Source organism: Trachemys scripta, chromosome 23 (genome assembly GCF_013100865.1).
Source record: "Trachemys scripta elegans isolate TJP31775 chromosome 23, CAS_Tse_1.0, whole genome shotgun sequence".
NCBI classification, from domain to species: domain Eukaryota; kingdom Metazoa; phylum Chordata; order Testudines; family Emydidae; genus Trachemys; species Trachemys scripta.
In genome coordinates, this window is record NC_048320.1 from 7,496,653 (window position 1) to 7,515,213 (window position 18,561).

Below are 18,561 nucleotides of genomic sequence, written 5' to 3' on the forward strand. Positions count from 1 at the left end.
CAACACCCTCAAGTTGTGGCTTAACCAGCCCTAAATCCTGTCTTTGTTTGGAGTCCAGGTTTATAATCCTTTGTCTGCACCATTTATTGGTCTTAGACAATTTTTTTCTTTTTTCCTCCTTGCTTTGTGTCTGTATTTCTTTCTCCGTTAAAACATTTTTCTACCTAACTTCCTCTAGCCAGGAGGGGCCTCCACCAACAATCACCCAAAAACCAAACCATCAAACTAATATTTAGCTAAAAGAACAGGACTACTTGTGGCACCTTAGAGACTAACTAATTTATTTGAGCATAAGTTTTCGTGGGCTACAGCCCTCTTCACTGGATGCATGCAGTGGAAAATACAGTAGGAAGATATATATATATATATATATACACACACACACACACACACACACACACACAGAACATGAAACAATGGGTGTTACCATACACACTATAAGGAGAGTGATCAGTTAAGGTGAGCTATTATCAGCAGGAGAGAAAAAGAACTGTTTGTAGTGGTAATGAAAATGGCCCCTTTCCAGCAATTGACAAGAAGATGTGAGGAACTGTAGGGGGCGGGAAATAAGCATGGGGAAATAGTTTTACTTTGTGTAATGGCCCATCCACTCCCAGTCTTTATTCAAACCTAATTTAATGGTGTCCAATTTGCAAATTAATTCCAATTCATCAGTCTCTCGTTGGAGTCTGTTTTTGACTTTTTTTGTTGTAATATTGTGACTTTTAGGTCTGTAATCGAGTGGCCAGGGAGTGTTCTCCAACTGGTTTTTGAATGTTATAATTCTTGACGTCTGATTTGTATCCATTTATTCTTTTACGTAGAGACTGTCCAGTTTGGTCAATGTACATGGCAGAGGGGCATTGCTGGCACATGATGGCATCTATCAGCTGTGTAGAAATAATGAAAGAACCTTCCCTATAAACAGGGTCCCCACATATATGCACAGTCACGAAATAATAAAATACAGTGATGCTGATTTCATTAAAACTAAAATATTTCTTGGTGAATGACCTTTTGGCAGGTAAATGGATTACACTGTATTTACTTCCAAACCATTTTGTATGATTAAAAAAGAGATAAATCCTGTTAGATACTAAAATTTGATTAAAACGCAAGTTTGTAACCTTGTACTAAAAGCAGGGATGCACTATAAGGATTTGAACATTTTTCTAAGTGTGTCAGAGGTGGCAGGCCCTCAATATTGAGATACTTTGGCTGTATAAAAAGACCTAAGACAGAACAGACTCCTCATGTCAATGATGGCATGTTATAAAATTGAACAGACAAATCATGTCTATAGGCATGATGTCAAAGGAATGCTGTCTTAAGTGGAAGATGTTACATGTCACATGAAGTGCCCGAGAACTGTTTAAAATGGCCCATCCTATTAAATAAAATATCTTTCAAATATGACATTTCCTAACGTTTCCTTTCTCCCCTTCGAACTCCTTTGCCTTTGAGGTTCGTTCTGTCTAGCTCTTTCTTCTTTTACTGTCCATTATCTACTGCCACTCCTAACTGCCCATCCTCCTTTTTCATTTGTCTTCACCTCCCAGGTGCTACATAATCTTCTCTTACGTACATCACTGATCTAATTTTTCCTGCTCCGTATTCGCCTCCCAAACCTTTCTCTCCTTACTACTGCATGCATCTCCTTCCTCTCTCAGCTTTATTCTTTTACTGAGGTTGTCCCATATTCTTGGAAACATTTTCCTGTTTTTATCTACCAACCACCCTCTCTTTCCTTCAGATGCCTCCTTAAATCCCACCTATGCCAAGAAATCTTCCTTCCTCCTTCTAATCTCCTGTAATCCCTCCACCATTTCTAATCTGAACCAAAACTCAATTCAAGTCAAGTAAAATTTAATTATTGTACTGTGCTGCACAGGTCAGATCAAATCAGTGGCTTGACCTTGAAGGTGTAGCGCATATAACATATATACACAGAGCATGGAAAACCCATTCTTCACCGGGAGAAATGCACATCTGAGTGTCTTCTCTAGCGATCAGGATTGAATGTTCTGGCTGAGCCCTACATCCAGAAAAGGGCGACTGAAGAGGGAACAGAATGGAGTGGTGAAAGAGAGAAAGAGTGAGTGCTGATGGTTGTTTGAGTCTGAATGGAAAAAGAGACTGGTGAAGATTGGGCCACAATGGAGAGAGTGGTTGCGGAGAGAGAGGGAGGGAAGCAGAGAGATTGGAGAGGCAAGAATAGGAAAAATGAGCAAAGGAAGATCTCAATTGTTGTGACACTTACTAGCCAAGAGCAATGTGACTAGTCCGGGTAAGATTCAATGGCAGTATCTTAATAGGAGGCCCAAACCACGCACTCTTGGTAGCCAGGAGGATGATGCACAAAGCATTTCTCGCTAACTGAGAAATTAATTGCTCCTTCACCCCACGTCAGGAGTGGCAGCACCTTTCCTATTGGCATTTGTCTACTAGAGTCAGTTTTCTAGCTTCTATGTATCAGGTATTTTTTTTAGCCCTGTAACGTGTAAAAAAAAATGGCTACAAAAATTGTGATAGTCATATTTCTTTGTTATACAACCAAGTTGGAGATCCAGGTGGTTCTAGGAAACTAACCTTTCCAAAATGTACTATTTTATATCTTTTCAAGGGGTGCACAAGCTAAGTTGTCAAGGAATTGTTTTAGCACTATGAGAGGTAGAAACAAAGGATCTGAGTTCATACTTCTGACCTGCTGAGAGAGAGCGACGTCTCTGCCTTCAGGGCCCATAAAATTTTGAACTGAGTCACTTGGAAACGTTTTCTGTTTTTTCAAGTTTCAAAACAGAAACTTGTAAATTGCTAAAGAGCACTAACTCCACTGTACGCAGAAACTGTTCAGATGGTATACCATGGCTGATTGGTTTCATGATCCCATGCATCAGCATGTGGAATCACTTGAGGTAAAATATGCATCAAACAAGTTTAAATTACTTTGAAGCTGTCTTTAAAAAGAAAATATACAAGTGTGACCATTGACGTTTGCTGTTTAATATAAAGTGCATAATGTCTTGACTCCTTAATACTTTACATGGAATGGCTTGACTTGCACTTACAAAAGATCACATAGCTATTACTTGCTCAATCCTCAGGAAAATAATGGAAATATACATTTTAAATGTAATCTTTTATTCTCAGTTCACTTCCATTGCATGCTTATTGTTTTCTTCTTTTCAGTGTAATCTATATTCAGAGAATTAGCACAATGTGTAAAAGGTGCTGGATAGAAAGCATTTGAGACTGGCGAAATTGAACTTTACCAAATACTTCAGCAAAGAACACTCAGTGCTGCCTTCGGCTTTGATGGTGACATTTACCAAAAGCAAAAATGGGAGTAAAGTGAAAAGTCTCTTTTAGTATTTGTAGCCCTTCATGCACTTTGTGATGTCCAGGCTTAAAATGCAGTTAGGATGAGAAAAATGATGCCTTACAAAGTCATATCTGCTTAGTTCAGATGAAAATAAATGTTCACTCCTGACAGCATCTCAGAACGAGCACATCTTTGGATGTTCTACAGGCTGTTGCCAACCAAGGGTTCATTATGGCAGTTCAGAGACATTAAAACCCAAGTCATGCCACCCTACACAAGCAGCCATGAGCATTGTTGAGTGTCGACTCATAGGATCCATCTGTGGCTCCTCAAAGGACTATATCATGTCTTTCATACAATATGGACCCCCAAATACATTGCAGAATAAAATAAATAGAGTTAAAATGAAGAACTATAGAAAAATGATATTGTCAATGAGATTTAAAAAGAGGTGGAAAGTGGATGAGGAAGCATGCTAGGGAAAGGCTGACCAAGATGGCCGAAACTGGCAGGAAGAGGACACTTGCCTCCGAGTGGCCAGGTGTGGTGGAGAACGAGAGAGCAGTGGAGGGAACAGAGAGAGTTGTCCTCTACAGACTGAAGCAGCTTGTGACCTGGAGTGCCTAGGCAGCTCTCAGAGAAAATGCCAAGATCAGGGCAGGCTGCAAAAAGGAGAGCAGAGTCTCCCAAAACTGGTGGCTAACACTGAAGTTAGACTCACCAACCAGTCATAAACTGTGCTCCTGATCCCCCACACTGGTTACCAAGAAGCTGAAAAATGAAATCACACAGCACCCATTCCAGTTCTCAGCCTCCCAGTTAGCACATAGGTCCAGTAAAGTGAGAAGTTCGGCTCACTTATACAAAATGTTCTTCTGACCCCAAAGGGCCAGCCACCTCACCAGGTCAGTATCAGTCTGGATCTCACCCAAAATACCACACTGCCAGACAATCCTTTAGCATCTAAAACTAAAGGTTTATTATAAAAGAAAAGAAGAAAGTTGTTAAATGATAAAGCAATCAGATACATACAGAGACTTCAAAGTCCATATATCAGGTTCTTAGCAGTATTGGTGAGTTTGTTGGCTTGAAAGTCCCCCTTGAACACATCCAAAGCTTGCATGGGTCATTCCATCATTTGTTCAGAGCTTCAGTTTGTAGAAAAGTTGCTCCGGAGGTAAGAAGGATTGAAGATAAATGGAGATGATGCGGCTGCCCTTTATATTCCTTTTGCCATGTGGCTTGTACTTCCTGTGTCTCAAACACAAGCTTCACAGCACATGGCATGGAAAAGCCTTAGAGTTCTCTGTCCACCAGCCTGCCCGTACATGCCTTGATGAGTCATAAGGTATATCCCCTGGCTCCTTTCAATGAGTTCATCGTACAGCTGATGGGCCATCGAACAGGCTAGGCAGTGATGATGCCAATCTGTCTGGGGGTGTCACCCAGAAAAATAGCACAAGTTTGGAAATACAGATATGCCATACATATCTATAACTCACAATACAAAGGTGATACAAACATATAAACAAGATTACCATACTTGGCAAATCATAACATTTTCACTGATACCTTACACAGCATATCTGGCACAATTCATTGCAATTTTATAATATTGGTATTAATAATAATATAAAGTGTCTCACAATTCCATATAGCGTCACACAGTCTATGGAGGGAGGAGTTTTTAATCCAATCCTGGAAGAATGGAGAACCAGTGGAAAGATGGAAAAGGGAAGGTGGATCTGGTAGCACTTCTGTTTATTTGAGAAGATTGGCAGCAGTGAGACTGGGGCTAGGACTTAGGGACACCATGGGGAAGGAGAGATTTTTCTTTAGTTAGTTCGCTGCAGGAGGACCTTTTTTGAGAGAGGGTATGGAATGTAGGGTAAGTCTGGCAGCCCCTTTGTTCATGAGAATCTGTAATTTGCAGGTTTTGCAGTGCGAAAGGTCCTCTTTTTAACGTATTGCTGTATCCGTACATCCGTTTCCAGACTTAGCGTGATATTTTAAAAACACCAAATAAAATTTAAGTTTAAAAACCAATCGCAGCTTATTACTGACAAGGAGATCGGAAACAGTGGAGCACAAGTCTATCATGCAGTACACAAAGCAGTGCTTCAGACAGATCAATTAGTTGTTGTCACTGTCTACTTTTGTGAATGGCTGAACTTTAATGCAGTTTAATTTAATTGTCGATATATTTTTGTTCTTTTCCCTTTGGTAGGTTGTCGCTTATCATTACTGCCAGGCCGATAATGCCTACACCTGTCTTGTGCCCGAGTTTGTACACAACGTGGCAGCACTGCTCTGCCGCTCGCCACAGTTTGTCGCCTACAGGGAGCAGCTGCTGCGGGAACCACATTTACAGAGCATGCTCAGCTTGAGATCCTGTGTTCAGGATCCCATGGCCTCCTTCCGGAGGGGAGTCCTAGAGCCCTTGGAAAATCTTCATAAAGGTACTGTGATTGAGACTGTTTTTAACTCTTATCAGCCTGCGAATTTTTAACTTAGCTTTTCTTTGGGTGTGGGCCTCCAAACCAAGGAGCACATGGATTCCACGTGTGAGCCCCTAGTGCACTAGGAAAATTCAAGAGTTGTAGAAGAGAAGGTAGGACTTAGGGAGGCTGAGAATACACCAAAAGACTCTTGTTTTGGTTGTAACTCCTCTTCCAACCTAGTCCTTCAGTTGTGTTTTCCAAGGCCAGGGAGGGGGTGCTATTGTTAGTGAGCACTTGACTTCGAGCACATTTGGTTTCATTCACATCCAAAATTCGGATTAAAAGACCTGAAAATGAATGCTGACAACATTTGCCTTGCACAGCTGTGCTTAGAATAGCATGTTTGCATTCATTTGTTAGGTCACTAACTTTTTTCTCCACTCAATTACCCCTCAGAAATTCATTATTTAATCAGCTCTTGGGAATTCTCAGCCTCCAAACAGAAATGCTGACAATATACAAGTCTGTAGATAACTTACATAAAGCTGCTTTGGGCAACTGGGTAACAGACCATATCCTAATTACTGACTCCAGAGATATAGCAAAAACCCTTCAGGACGTTTCCATTTTCCCACATGCAGTGTCAGCTGTACCTGCTCCTCTTTCTTTTGTATACAAGAAAGATGCAGTTAGTTTTTCTTAATAGAGTGACTAACTGTAAAACCTTTGACCTTCATAGCCATGGACACTAGTCAAGTGTGGGTGGAGTTCAGAACTCTGTCCCTCTCAAAACCATGTTTATATAAATACTGCATTGTGTAATACGGGCTGCGGAAATTGTTCAACACGATTGTATGTTTCACCCCAATGCAATAGATGGATCAAAGTGATCTAAACACCACTCCAGTCATATTTAGCAGCTTGTTGTTCAAATAAAGTCGCTACTTTGAAGCTGAGTGTCTAGATTCTAAATACTGACTTCAGTACAGGCGCAAAGGGACTATAAAGCCGGCTCAACTGTCCAGCTGTGAATTTCCCTGGCTTGGGGAAATCTCTGAGTGGCATCAGGTCAGCATTCTCTCCACCCTTTGCAACCACCCTTGTTGGAGATGTGGCTGGTAGCAAGAGAAGTAATCTACAGCTGTTGTAATGACACCTGGGTGGCCATTCCAGATGACGTAACTTAGAGCAGTTCTGAGGATGCTGTAAATTATGCTGCCATCCAAACTGATCCCCATCTGGCACCTAAGATCAGGGAAAATCAAAGGTTATGTGAAGCCAGGTTTTCCCTCTTGTGCCTTTTCCCGAGCACAGCTCAGCTGGATCCGGGGATCAAGACCCCAATCTTTCAGTGTTGCTGATTAAGATTGTTGGCAAACTAATTTGTACCAAGTGTTTTGTAACAAAATAAACATCATATGGAAATTGGTTTAAGAAAATATGTAATATACAAGAATTTGTAAATATAGCAACAGATCCTTTACAAGGTGCTGTTGAAACTTTAAACAGTAATTTCATTGTTATTAATGCTGAATCTTGCTGACAAACTGAGATTCACATTTTTCAAATGTATTTGAGCTTCAAGTAATATAAACAACTTCTAGGGGAACAATGACCTTATTTCCTTCTCCTCCCCATCCCCCATATAAGCTTTATGAGAAACATGAGATGTGGATGTAAAAATCAGGCTTCCATCGTATTTGCTCCAAGGTGAGAGAGTCGTAAGGACTATTTCCTAGTGTGCCCTGTAATCCTGCTTAAAAGTTAAGTGAAAAAACGTATGTAATGATTTTAATGCAAAATAAACACCTTTTCTGTACAGATATTAACAGTAAATGGAGAAATAAAAAAAAGCTTGGGATGAAGAGATAATAATACGATGATGAGATTTAATGTGTAGCTACTCTGAAGGTACATTTTGTACTAATTTCTTTATTCCCTGAAACACCACAGGGGCAACTCTTTTCACCACTGTACCATTTATTTTAAATTTAATTAAGTGATTAAAGGGGAAAAGAAAAAGCTAACCCGCTAACTGTAATGCCTAACTTTCATAGCACAGTCCATCGGTGGTGCTTCACAAAGGAAGGTTTGTGAACCAGGTGGGGATCATGAGTGTATTGCAAATATAAATCAACAGCACTTCTCAGGAATAGAACCAGGTCTCCTAACTACCAGTCCAAAGCCACACTCACTAAGCAGCACTGACTTCCAGAAAGGTGCAGCTTGCACCACACCCTAAAGGTGGCTAGACAAAGGCTCTGATGGACTTGCCAGAAGAAACAAATTCAAGCTATCAGGTATGGCTACATTGCCATAAAAAACCTGCAACATCAAGTCTCAAAGCCGGGTCAGCTGACTTGGGCTCAAGCTGTGGGGCTATAAAGTTGCAGACTGGAGCCTGAGTTGTGGGACCCTCCCCTGTCATTAGCCCTCTCGAATGTCTACACTGCAATTTTATAGCCTCTCAACTCAAGCCCCACGAGTCCGAGTCAGCTGACATGGGCCAGTCGTGGCCGTGCCATGGATCTTTTATTGCAGACTTTCCCATGAGGACCCTTTACTGAGAATGCCCTGCTCTTTGCCCTGGGGACACACAGCAAGAGCATTGTAGTCCCTTGTAGCTGCCATGACAGAGCATATATGGAGTTCCCTCTGAAATAAACAGGTCTTTGGCCATTTAGTTTTAACTGCCATAACACAATCTTCAGATGGGTGATCAGGTGTTAAAAATAGCAAATAATCTAATTAAAAGGAGCAATATTTTTTAAACTGCTCATTAAATATAAAATATGATTTAATTTACTGCTAAGAGAAAAGAGGGTAATTTATAGGGAGATGATGCAAGGAAAATCTTAACTGTATTAGAAATTAAATGCTCCTGTTCTTTTGTGTTGTACAAGAGGGTCCATTCCCTTTGGGAGGAGAGAAAATTAAGGAGTCTTTCCATTTTCCAAGCTGATACATGAGATGTCTCATTCAAGTGGTCCCCATACAGAACTGATTCATGTTCATGACCCATACTCTCAGTTTATAGCTCCTGTAATAGCCGCAGGAGTCAGTGGATACTGTCGCGTGACATGGTTATTATTAACCTTTTGTAGCTCTAAACCAGTTAGAAAACTGAGGCCAGGAAATACACCTGTTCCTTGTGTCCCACCTCTATTATACCTTCTTTGCCTGCCTGTTTCTTGTCTACAGATTTCAGCTGCAGCAAGATGACCGCAAAAATTGGTTGTCTTTAATGCAACATAGTACAAAAAGTAATCTGAGCAGTTAAAATTCTGCCCTTGTTATCTGATGTGCTAATGGCTTGAAAATGTCTTGTCCTGCTGTCAGGGTCTACTTTTGAAGAAAGAATGCAACTATCTTTTGTACGTTTACAATAGTGCACTAAATATGTCCCTGGCTAGAATTTTTTTAATATATTACTAGACAATATTATACAGTGAAACTTGTCTTAAGCAGCCACCAAAGGGAACACCAGCAGTTGGCTCTCTCTTAAAGGAGGTCGTTGGTGCTAGGAAGGTTGTGTTGACCCCTGTGAACATCCCAGACAGTGGGAGTAAACAAAAATTGTATAATTCATAGATGTGACATCCCCACTAAAAAGCGCTGAGGGGGATAGTCCTTCATGGGTCAGGGATGGAGAGGATAACTATGAGGCCATTTCTACACTACGGGCACAACGGTAGTGCTGAAGTATAGACACTTTGTACCGCAGTGGAAGGGGTTTTTCCGTCACAGTCGGTAGTAAGTCCACCACCCTGACCAGCAGTAGCTAGGTCAGGGGAAGCACTCTTCTCTCGATCTACCCATGTCTCCAGCAGAGGTTACCTTGACTTAGCTATGGGGCACAGGGCTGTGAGTTCACACCCCTGAGTGTTATAGCTAGGTCAAGGCCTAAGTCTCTAACTTCTGATTCCATAAGTCACCTTGGCTTGTACAGAGAACCAGTTGACACAGAAATCCCCTTGTGATGCTGCACCAGCATGGAAGCAGATTAAGGAGCTGCTCTGGGCTGCAGTGGACTCTCCCCTCCAGACCAGGCCAGGACTGGAGGAGGAGTTAAAAAGAGGGAACTCTGTTCAGCTAGGGGCAACCCGGGGAAGGGAACGGACTGTTGGGCTTTCCAGCTCCCAGAGAGAGAGGCTGACAGCCAACAGAGCCTCTGGCAGTGCAGGAGGAGGACATGGATCCCTTGAGCTAAGAAGGGAAAGAGGCTGAGGTAGAGGCCAATGCCCTGACCAAAGCTGCAGATAGGTTTTCCTTTCTTCCTTTTTCTTCATACTTTGATTTAAGCTTGTCTGCTGACTGTGGACAGTTTGGTTTGCTTCACATGGGACCCTCAGAGGAGAAGAAACAGCAAGGAGGTCTCAGCCGGAGGGTTGAGCACCAACCCACGAGAGGGACACATCCCTTCAGCACCGACTGGGATGGGGACAATTCAATCCACACACTTGCACTCCCCAAAAACTCCTAAAGGGGGGTCCTGCCACGGACAGATTTGTGACACTCCTATTTTTATTTAATGGACTGCAGTAGCAGTGAGATGTAGTTCCTCTTATTGGCATCTATTAATGCTAAACTTAAAGTTCAGCCTTCAAAATTTGCTCGAGAAATGTTATCTTTACTGCATAAAAACCCCACTGTTTTTCCTCAGTATTTATGTTGTTAGCAGCATGAAAATTGCCCAGGGTCCTACATTTTAAAATGTCCATGTTCAACTGTCAGCAAACGTCATCGTCTTAATGGCCTGAGCCATAGAATTCAGATCCAAACTTCTCTGAAGTTCATGAGGTAGGAGTTTGTTCTGGACCCATCTTTACTGAACAGAGGGCAGAATTTTGAAAAGTTCATCTGACCAGCTCCTGTGCATGCAAACTGATTTGTGCTCAAAGACCTGTATTGCCCGTGAACCATGGTTTGCACAGGTTTATTAGTATTTGCATGCACTTTCGAAAATCTAGCCCAGCACGAGCATTATTTGGTTAAAAAGTCTACTGTGTGCCTGTACAACATCCCAACCTAGATTATTTAAAGGTGCTAGAGGCATGTACTTCTATGCATACGTATACATAGCAACTGTAAATGTTGCAACAGGTTTACATCAAGGTGCTGTTGATGTTTAATGTCACCAGTGATAGCACGTGTAATAATGTTCATGTCAAAATTTGCTGAGAGATGTTGATTCACATTTCTCAAATATATTTGAGTTTGGGGAGAAGGTAACTGGTTTAATAGCCTTAAACGTTTTAATGAAGTATTGTCACAATTGTATAGATGTTGTTGTAAATCAAATACATATTTTATGCAACCTGAGAAGTACAGTTATTTTATCTCTTTTCATCTATAGCAATATCTGATTTTATCTTCCATTTAAAACAATGTGGTGAGTACTCATTGTAGCCATGCTGCTGGCCGATGGACTGAAGCCTTTTCTCTTTCTTGTAATCTCAGAGAGGAAGATTCCAGATGAAGATTACATCATATTAATTGATGGTTTAAATGAAGCTGAATTTCACAAGCCAGATTATGGGGACACCATAGTATCATTCTTGAGCAAAATGATTGGAAAATTCCCATCCTGGCTGAAGTTGATAGTGACGGTCAGGACAAGTCTACAGGTATATTAAGACCATGTTTCTTATTAAACACACAAACACTGGATTTTTGTCATAATGGGTTTTCTTATTGAAAATCATAACCAGTGTCATATAGATTTAATTACTGATCTTTTTGAAGTTATCGCATTTAAGTCTTTTTGTAATGGATTCAGATTGCTTTATGTCCCCCAGACTCTGTCTCTGGCTACTGTAACAGAACAAGAGTCTGATCCTGCACCCTTTACTCATGTCAATAATCCTTGCTCAGCAAGTAGTTCCATTAATTTCAGGAAGACTATTCACATGAGAGAGGACTACTCTCCATCAGAGTGTTTGCAAGACCAGGCCCAAAGTCCATGAGACTTTACTATTACGAAATGGGAGCTTAGCCGTGTATTCTCTCTTAAATGGGAAGAAGCTAGGAGAAGGGATTTCATGCATAACTTCCTCCCATCAATATGAGAGTATAACCATAATAGACTGATTCAGGGTCTGTGTGTTTATTTGATATAGTCTGAAGAAGTCATAACATGGGTCCAAGAAGCTATTTATCTCTATTAAAACACTTGATCTTAGGCAGTTTCTGAGGTTTAGAGTGAATGTTGCTGACACTGACAATGTAGCTGACAAGTGCTTTTGTCTTAGGTTATGTCGACTTCAGCTCAGTTTCTGTTGCTAACATACATTATAATGCTAGTGTCTTCTGGACTCACAACTCAATGAATGCACAGAAGGAAATGTATACAATATATGTAAACAGTCTCTAAGAAGTTAATGAACATCCTCGTTGCTCAGAACTTGTACTGAATTTTCCTCTAGTGTAGTGACAATAGGCAGGAAAATACCAATCGATCTATTTAGCTGTAATTCTCCTAGCCAGACCCCAGAAGTAATTCACCATTATTGTAAATCAAGAACTGCAGGGACTTGCAGTTCTCACTAGCAAGTTTTGTATTTGTTACAGTGGCAGGTTGCACAGTCTTCCTATTTCAGTGCCACACTTTCTTACTTCCCCTTTATTTTAGGGTAGTTTAAATATTTCATTTTGGAAAAGAAGGATTTTGTAATGTTTGTTTCAATGACAGATTTTAAATTGCATTCCTGGTATTTTAACCTCTCAGTTATTTAATTGGTCAGGGCTTTTGTAGCCCTAATTTTTTTAGAATTGTAAGATTTGATTCTCCTCTGTGCCCAAACTTTACTTTCGGGGAGCTGGTTGCAACTCCCTGATTCTCAGTCACCCAGCACCAGTGGAAGTCAAAGCTTCAAGGGGCTGCTTTAACTTACAACACTGGCATAATATCTCTCTCAGACCTTATGCTAATCTAGATTCACCTCCATTTACCCACCCCACCACAACACACTTCATGTATCCCCTCATTCCCCTTGCATAGGGTGGGGTTTCCTGCAGGGGCAGCAGAATTGCCTCTCCTAGCTTTATATGGGCAGAGCGTAAAATTCTCTAGGGGAAACCTCCATCTGATTTACATTCACTTTGTGCTGCATGAGCAGTGTAAACTGAACTTACCAGATCAGACATGCCAGCGCTCAATATCTTTGTGATATATAGTAGATGTGCAATCCCACACTATACACATTCAGGAACAGCCCTTTGGCTGAGAAAAGAGAACCCACTGTTGGCTCTGAGCAAATCAACAGCATATATAGTATTATGGAATTCACTGTGCAGTAGGAAATATCTACTAATAACCTTCTATTTAATCAACTGCTGTATAATGCTGAAGACTGCTGCACTCAGCACTCTTTGAGATGTACTAAGCTATCTGTTTCAATGAGAGGCCTAGAGTCCTAGACCCCACCAGTTTTGGCTGTCCACAGGTGATGCCCTAACCTGAACATCTGCATGACACAGAAGAGAGCTGATGGCATGTCCGATAGCTAGTTGGGATGGGACTATAATTTTAAAGGGCACTGCTCTTTGTGAATACTCCAACCTCTTTCCTTGGCAAGTGTGTTAGGAAAAACTTTCCTCAGTTTTATTTCAGCCACCTAGTTTCACAAAGAAACCCACTACAGTGCTTTTTAGATTGTAAGGTCCGTGGGGCATGGACCACGTCATCTTAGGTATTTGCCCAATACCTCTCTAGGTGCTGATGAAATACAGATATTTATTTTTATTAATAATAAGCACTTCCAACATGAATAATTTCTTTTCTTTTCTTCCAGGAAATAATTAAGTTGTTGCCCTTCCATAGGATATTTTTGGATAGACTGGAAGAGAACGAAGCCATAGATCAGGACCTCCAGGCATATATCCTTCATCGAATACACAGCAGCTCTGAGATCCAGAACAACATCTCCCTTAACGGCAAAATGGACAACACTACATTTGGCAAACTCAGTTCTCACCTCAAGACCTTGAGCCAAGGGTCCTATCTATACCTAAAGCTCACTTTTGATCTCATAGAGAAGGGCTACCTGGTACTAAAGAGCTCCAGCTATAAAGTAGTCCCAGTCTCTCTCTCAGAGGTTTACCTATTGCAGTGCAATATGAAGTTCCCAACACAGTCTTCCTTTGATCGGGTTATGCCTCTCTTGAATGTGGCAGTGGCATCTCTGCATCCATTAACAGATGAACATATTTTTCAGGCCATTAATGCTGGTAGCATTGAGGGCACACTGGAATGGGATGACTTTCAGCAGAGGATGGAGAACCTCTCCATGTTTCTTATCAAGCGTAGAGACATGACACGAATGTTTGTTCATCCGTCTTTTCGAGAATGGCTTATCTGGAGAGAGGAAGGAGAAAAGACCAAGTTTCTTTGTGATCCTCGGTAAGTAATTGACGTAAAAATATCTGCAGCGTTTCACTCTCGCTCATCCTAATAATCTTGTCTCATGGGATTGAATATGGATAAATACAGTACAGACTAACTGGGAGACTTTAGTCCATCGTGTCTGCAAAGGCATAGAATCTGTCTGGGATAGATGATAGAGATGAAAATCAAACAACATATACACATCTATATACAATGAGCCCGATTCAAAAGCCATTCTGTTCACGGAACTCCCACTGAATGACTTCTGAATGCAGAATCAGGCCCCACTGTGGTTTTGGAGTGTGAATTCATGTTTAAAGGACACAGTGACCATCTGATAAATTATTATTGTGTTCCTGGCATAGCTATTGTGAACATAAGTTATATCAAATCACTATTAGACTTTATAGTTTGTTTAAATGCACTGATAGCATGAGAATACTACAACACTTTTAAAGATGAATCTTCCATCTTTCAACCTCAGATTGGGTACAGGTGTTGTCTTCATCATTTTAGTCATCCATCCCAACAGTTCTAGTTTCACTTATAGTAGCCCGTTCCCTGAAACAGATATATAAAAATTGGGAAAGTCATTCATATTCTGAGCCCCTGCAATGCATCTCCTTGAACCTGCAGTCAGTACATAGTGATAGTATCTGCTGAAACTGAATATTCAGCCAAGGTGACAGCCACTCACCTCATTAAAGCAAGTTGTTGCTGTTATCAGTGTCACAGTAAAGAATATATTTACCACCTCAGGTATGGAGCTTCTTGGTAAACAGGATTTAGTAGAAAAAATAACATACAGCTGCTCCGAGTGGAAATCCTGGCTGCTTTAGTAGATTTCTGCACAGCTCTCCTGTTACTTAGCCTTTGCAATGCATCTTCCACCTCTCTGCGGTTATCTTTATATCAATGTTAATTATTTACATGTTATATCTTTCCTCAGAGTCATTAGATACTTCTCACCATGCAATGCTTTTCCCACCATGGTTTTCACCATAGTTGTCTGCTATTTGCAAAGCCATTTAAAGGCATGTCTCTCATTTATTTTTAATCCTAGCCTGCTGTACAAAAAACATTCTCCCTAATATCCACTTGTGTTTAGCCCAGCTGCTTTCTGACCATAGCAATTTTTGACTGGATATACACAATTTCATCAACTAAGATGTGAATCTCTAATGCACCCACTACTAATTACTTTACTGTTTTATCACAGATGGGACAAAACTGGGGGTTTAGGTGCTGTTGATAACTAGTCACGGCATACATTTTGCATGAAAATAAAAACCATTTTCTTCCTTCTCTACCCAAATAAAGTAGTTAACCAGAGCACATCTGATGGATTAGGCATCAATATTTTTTACTCTGTGTATGTGCCGTAGTAATGAGGCACATTTGTAAAGCTGTGTAAATGTGAGCCATTTTATGATTCTCAGGATCTCAAGAACGTCCTTCTCCTTAGTTTTGGTCCACATGGGTTTATGCCTTCTGAATGTCCCTTTGATCTCCAAGCTTGAATGAACTCACAAACTCAAAGCAAAACTCAATCAAAACTGCTGTTTCACCAGGCTGTGCACTGAAACCATGTACAGCCAGAAATTTCACATGGTTTTAGCATGAAATCATAAATCAGCCATGGTTCACTCCAAAGGTAACAAACAGTTTGGGCTGAGGTTCCGGTTTCATGCAGTTTCGTAACCTTTATGCACAATGTGAATGTTTTGCACAGGCTTCACAACTAACACACGTCATCTGGAGCTTTGAATCCCTGTACTGTAATGATGTTGATCATCTCAGTTATTGGACTTTCCCTGACCTTGAGTACAGATGCCTGACAGGTGCAGTGTCATGAAGTTAATTCTTACCTGTATAGTGAAGGAAAACCAATTCCTGAGTTGTTTCAACCTTCCCGCGTCACAGAACTTGCCATTCGGAGCTCAGACAACCTGTAATATTGAGAGATTCATTTCTGTGGGCTTTCAGGCATCAGTTTAGTCCCGAATTTACCATCTTAAACAGATGAAGCCATGAATCACTGTAAAGGGGGAGGAAAAAACCTTTTGTAAATATGAAATCCCAGACCAGAGCTAGCCAGGCTTCTCTCACTTACAGTAATTTTTGCCAGAGGCAAAGATGAAGCGCTCTGATGGACTGAAACAGAAACAATAAGTAATACTGGTTCCTGAGTCCATACCTACTGCAGGACTATTAAAAACCTCTAATGCATTATGTGTGCTAATTCTATCAGATCCTGATAGAGAGAGAACATGGCTGAGGTAATATGTTTTATTGGACCCACTTCTGTCGGTGAAACAGACAAGCTTTTGAGCTACACAGCGCTCTTCTTCAGGTCTGAGAAAGGTCCTTATATTCATGGCAGGTAATAAAATACGGTACATCTCAGTCATCAATAGATAGCGCCCCAGAGAGTTAGCTATTGTGTGATGTAAGTCTTCCTGTCCGCTCTCCGGGTAGAGCTGATGTTGAATGTTGCACTCAGAGCTAGGTAAGCCCTCATCAACAATTAAGATGAAAAATCACCATGTATTTTCACTACATTAATGGGCGCACAGCTTGCCACTGATTTGACTAATAATAGGACAAGTGTGTGAAAACTTGCTTGCATTTTGTTTGCTCACCGTGAGCTTGATTTTTCCCCCAGTAAAAAGGGAATTGAAAAGGTGTGGTAGCTGTGTGAAGCGCTGTGTAGTTCCCCTGTGCTGAATTTCAGAAACAAACAGCTAAACCTAGGCTTGTTGACTTTGCAGAGAGCTACTGTAGAGATAGTGGTTGCTGAGGCTGATTCTCTCATGAGAATAGCTTTGAAACTGAAGTGTGACCATGTGAAACAGCTCTTAATTGACTTTCCCTGACAGAAGTGAACAGATTTGGAGGATGTTATGGAGGAAATTGAGATAATGGGACCTGGGTCAGGAGCACTGCAACTGGGATGGTCTTTTTCCTTCCATTAATAAGACTGGAACATCCATTGTCCCATCCTCTCAGCAGTACAGAAAAGGAAAAACAAACAAAAAGGCTAAGTATTGTACTCAAATTTAACACATGCTCTTCTAGTTACATACAGTCAAGCAACAAGCCTCCTGCCCTCCAGATTTTTGTTTTAGCCTGTTGTGCTGCTAGCCGCCTTCTTCCCTGAATTCTCAGCGTGAGCTTTCTAACCAAAGCAAAGGCTAATTGGCATTGAAGGGAAACACTATCATTCTAGATTCTCCCACAAGGGAGCCCCTCAGCGCTGACTGTTTAATAATAGGACACAAGAAAGAGCTTCTGCCTGATATTTTAACCAGCATTGTAACCAGTAATGACTACTGCAGACTGTCAGTGTAGCACTGTTAGCCAGTTGTATTATTTGACATATAATATAAAACTATATACAGGGAGACCATTTTTAAAGGTTTATGTACAAGGGGGGCAAACTTAACATTGTGCATGTATCATTACCTCTGCACTCCTGGACCTAAACATTGCTATAATGCTAAAGCATTTTTTGCATAGACTTTTTATTTTAGAACCTTTCCTGCAATGATTTCAAAGCATTTCCCAAAATTAGGAAGGAAGGTGCTGTCATCTCTGTTATAGATGGGGGGAAATTGAGACTCAGAGAGTTGAAGTCAGCAAAGCACTGGGAGTCAAATGTAGACCCCAGGTCTCCTTACTCCTTGTCTGCCTCTAAAGCCACATCAAACATGTTCAGAGTCTTTCAACTAGAGTCTCCTTTTTTCTTTGCCTATGTTGATCTCAGCAAAGATAAGGAAGGGACGAGGTAGGTTGGTAGCTTCCTTTGCATCCCCTTAATTCTGGCTCTGGCCCCTGGGGCTGCACTAAATTGCCCAATCTTGTAATCTCTCTCTATAGGTCATTGCTCCAGTGTAGAATAGCTGGCGACATTCCCTTTTTCTCCTGACAACCCCCAAGCCTGGGAGGAGACTGACCTAGAGTCGTCATTCCAGCTCTGTGCTGGTCAGAGAACGCTCCCACACACCCAGTTATACCACTGGAGTTGTGTAAAGAGGTGTTTAGGGTAAGGGAGCATTTGGGCCTTCACCCAGGGCTGGATTAACCCATAACTGGGCCCTAAGCAATCAGAAACTTCTGGGCCCCTACCTTCGACCATGAATAACAACAGACAGCTGATACATGGAGAGAAGGGGAAAAAATACACTTCAGTGATGTTCCCTCTCATACATGCCATGGCAGTACATTCCCATCCCAGCCTGTTCACTTGCTGCTGTTAGAGAAGGAAGTGGTTTCTTTAACCAGTGGCCCCTTCTCTCCTTGGCTCCATTGGGAACGGCAAAGCGAGCTTCAGCTGTGTGTGAAGACTGTCTCTGCCCACTCATCCACTGATGCGGGAAACTTCCCTCACCTGTCAGAGGGGTAGCCGTGTT

General features: G+C 41.3%; 1 protein-coding gene across 12 annotated transcripts in view; it reads left to right on the plus strand.

Annotated features, from left to right (window-relative positions):
• TANC2 (tetratricopeptide repeat, ankyrin repeat and coiled-coil containing 2) overlaps positions 1-18,561 on the plus strand; it is a 593,041-nt gene that overhangs the window by 506,594 nt on the left and 67,886 nt on the right. For all 12 annotated transcript variants that reach the window (XM_034755956.1, XM_034755955.1, XM_034755959.1 and 9 more), the window contains 3 exons: positions 5,550-5,781; positions 11,224-11,390; positions 13,557-14,164. In XM_034755956.1, coding sequence (XP_034611847.1) covers positions 5,550-5,781; positions 11,224-11,390; positions 13,557-14,164 — 1,007 coding nt within the window. The remainder of the gene's footprint in view (positions 1-5,549; positions 5,782-11,223; positions 11,391-13,556; positions 14,165-18,561) is intronic.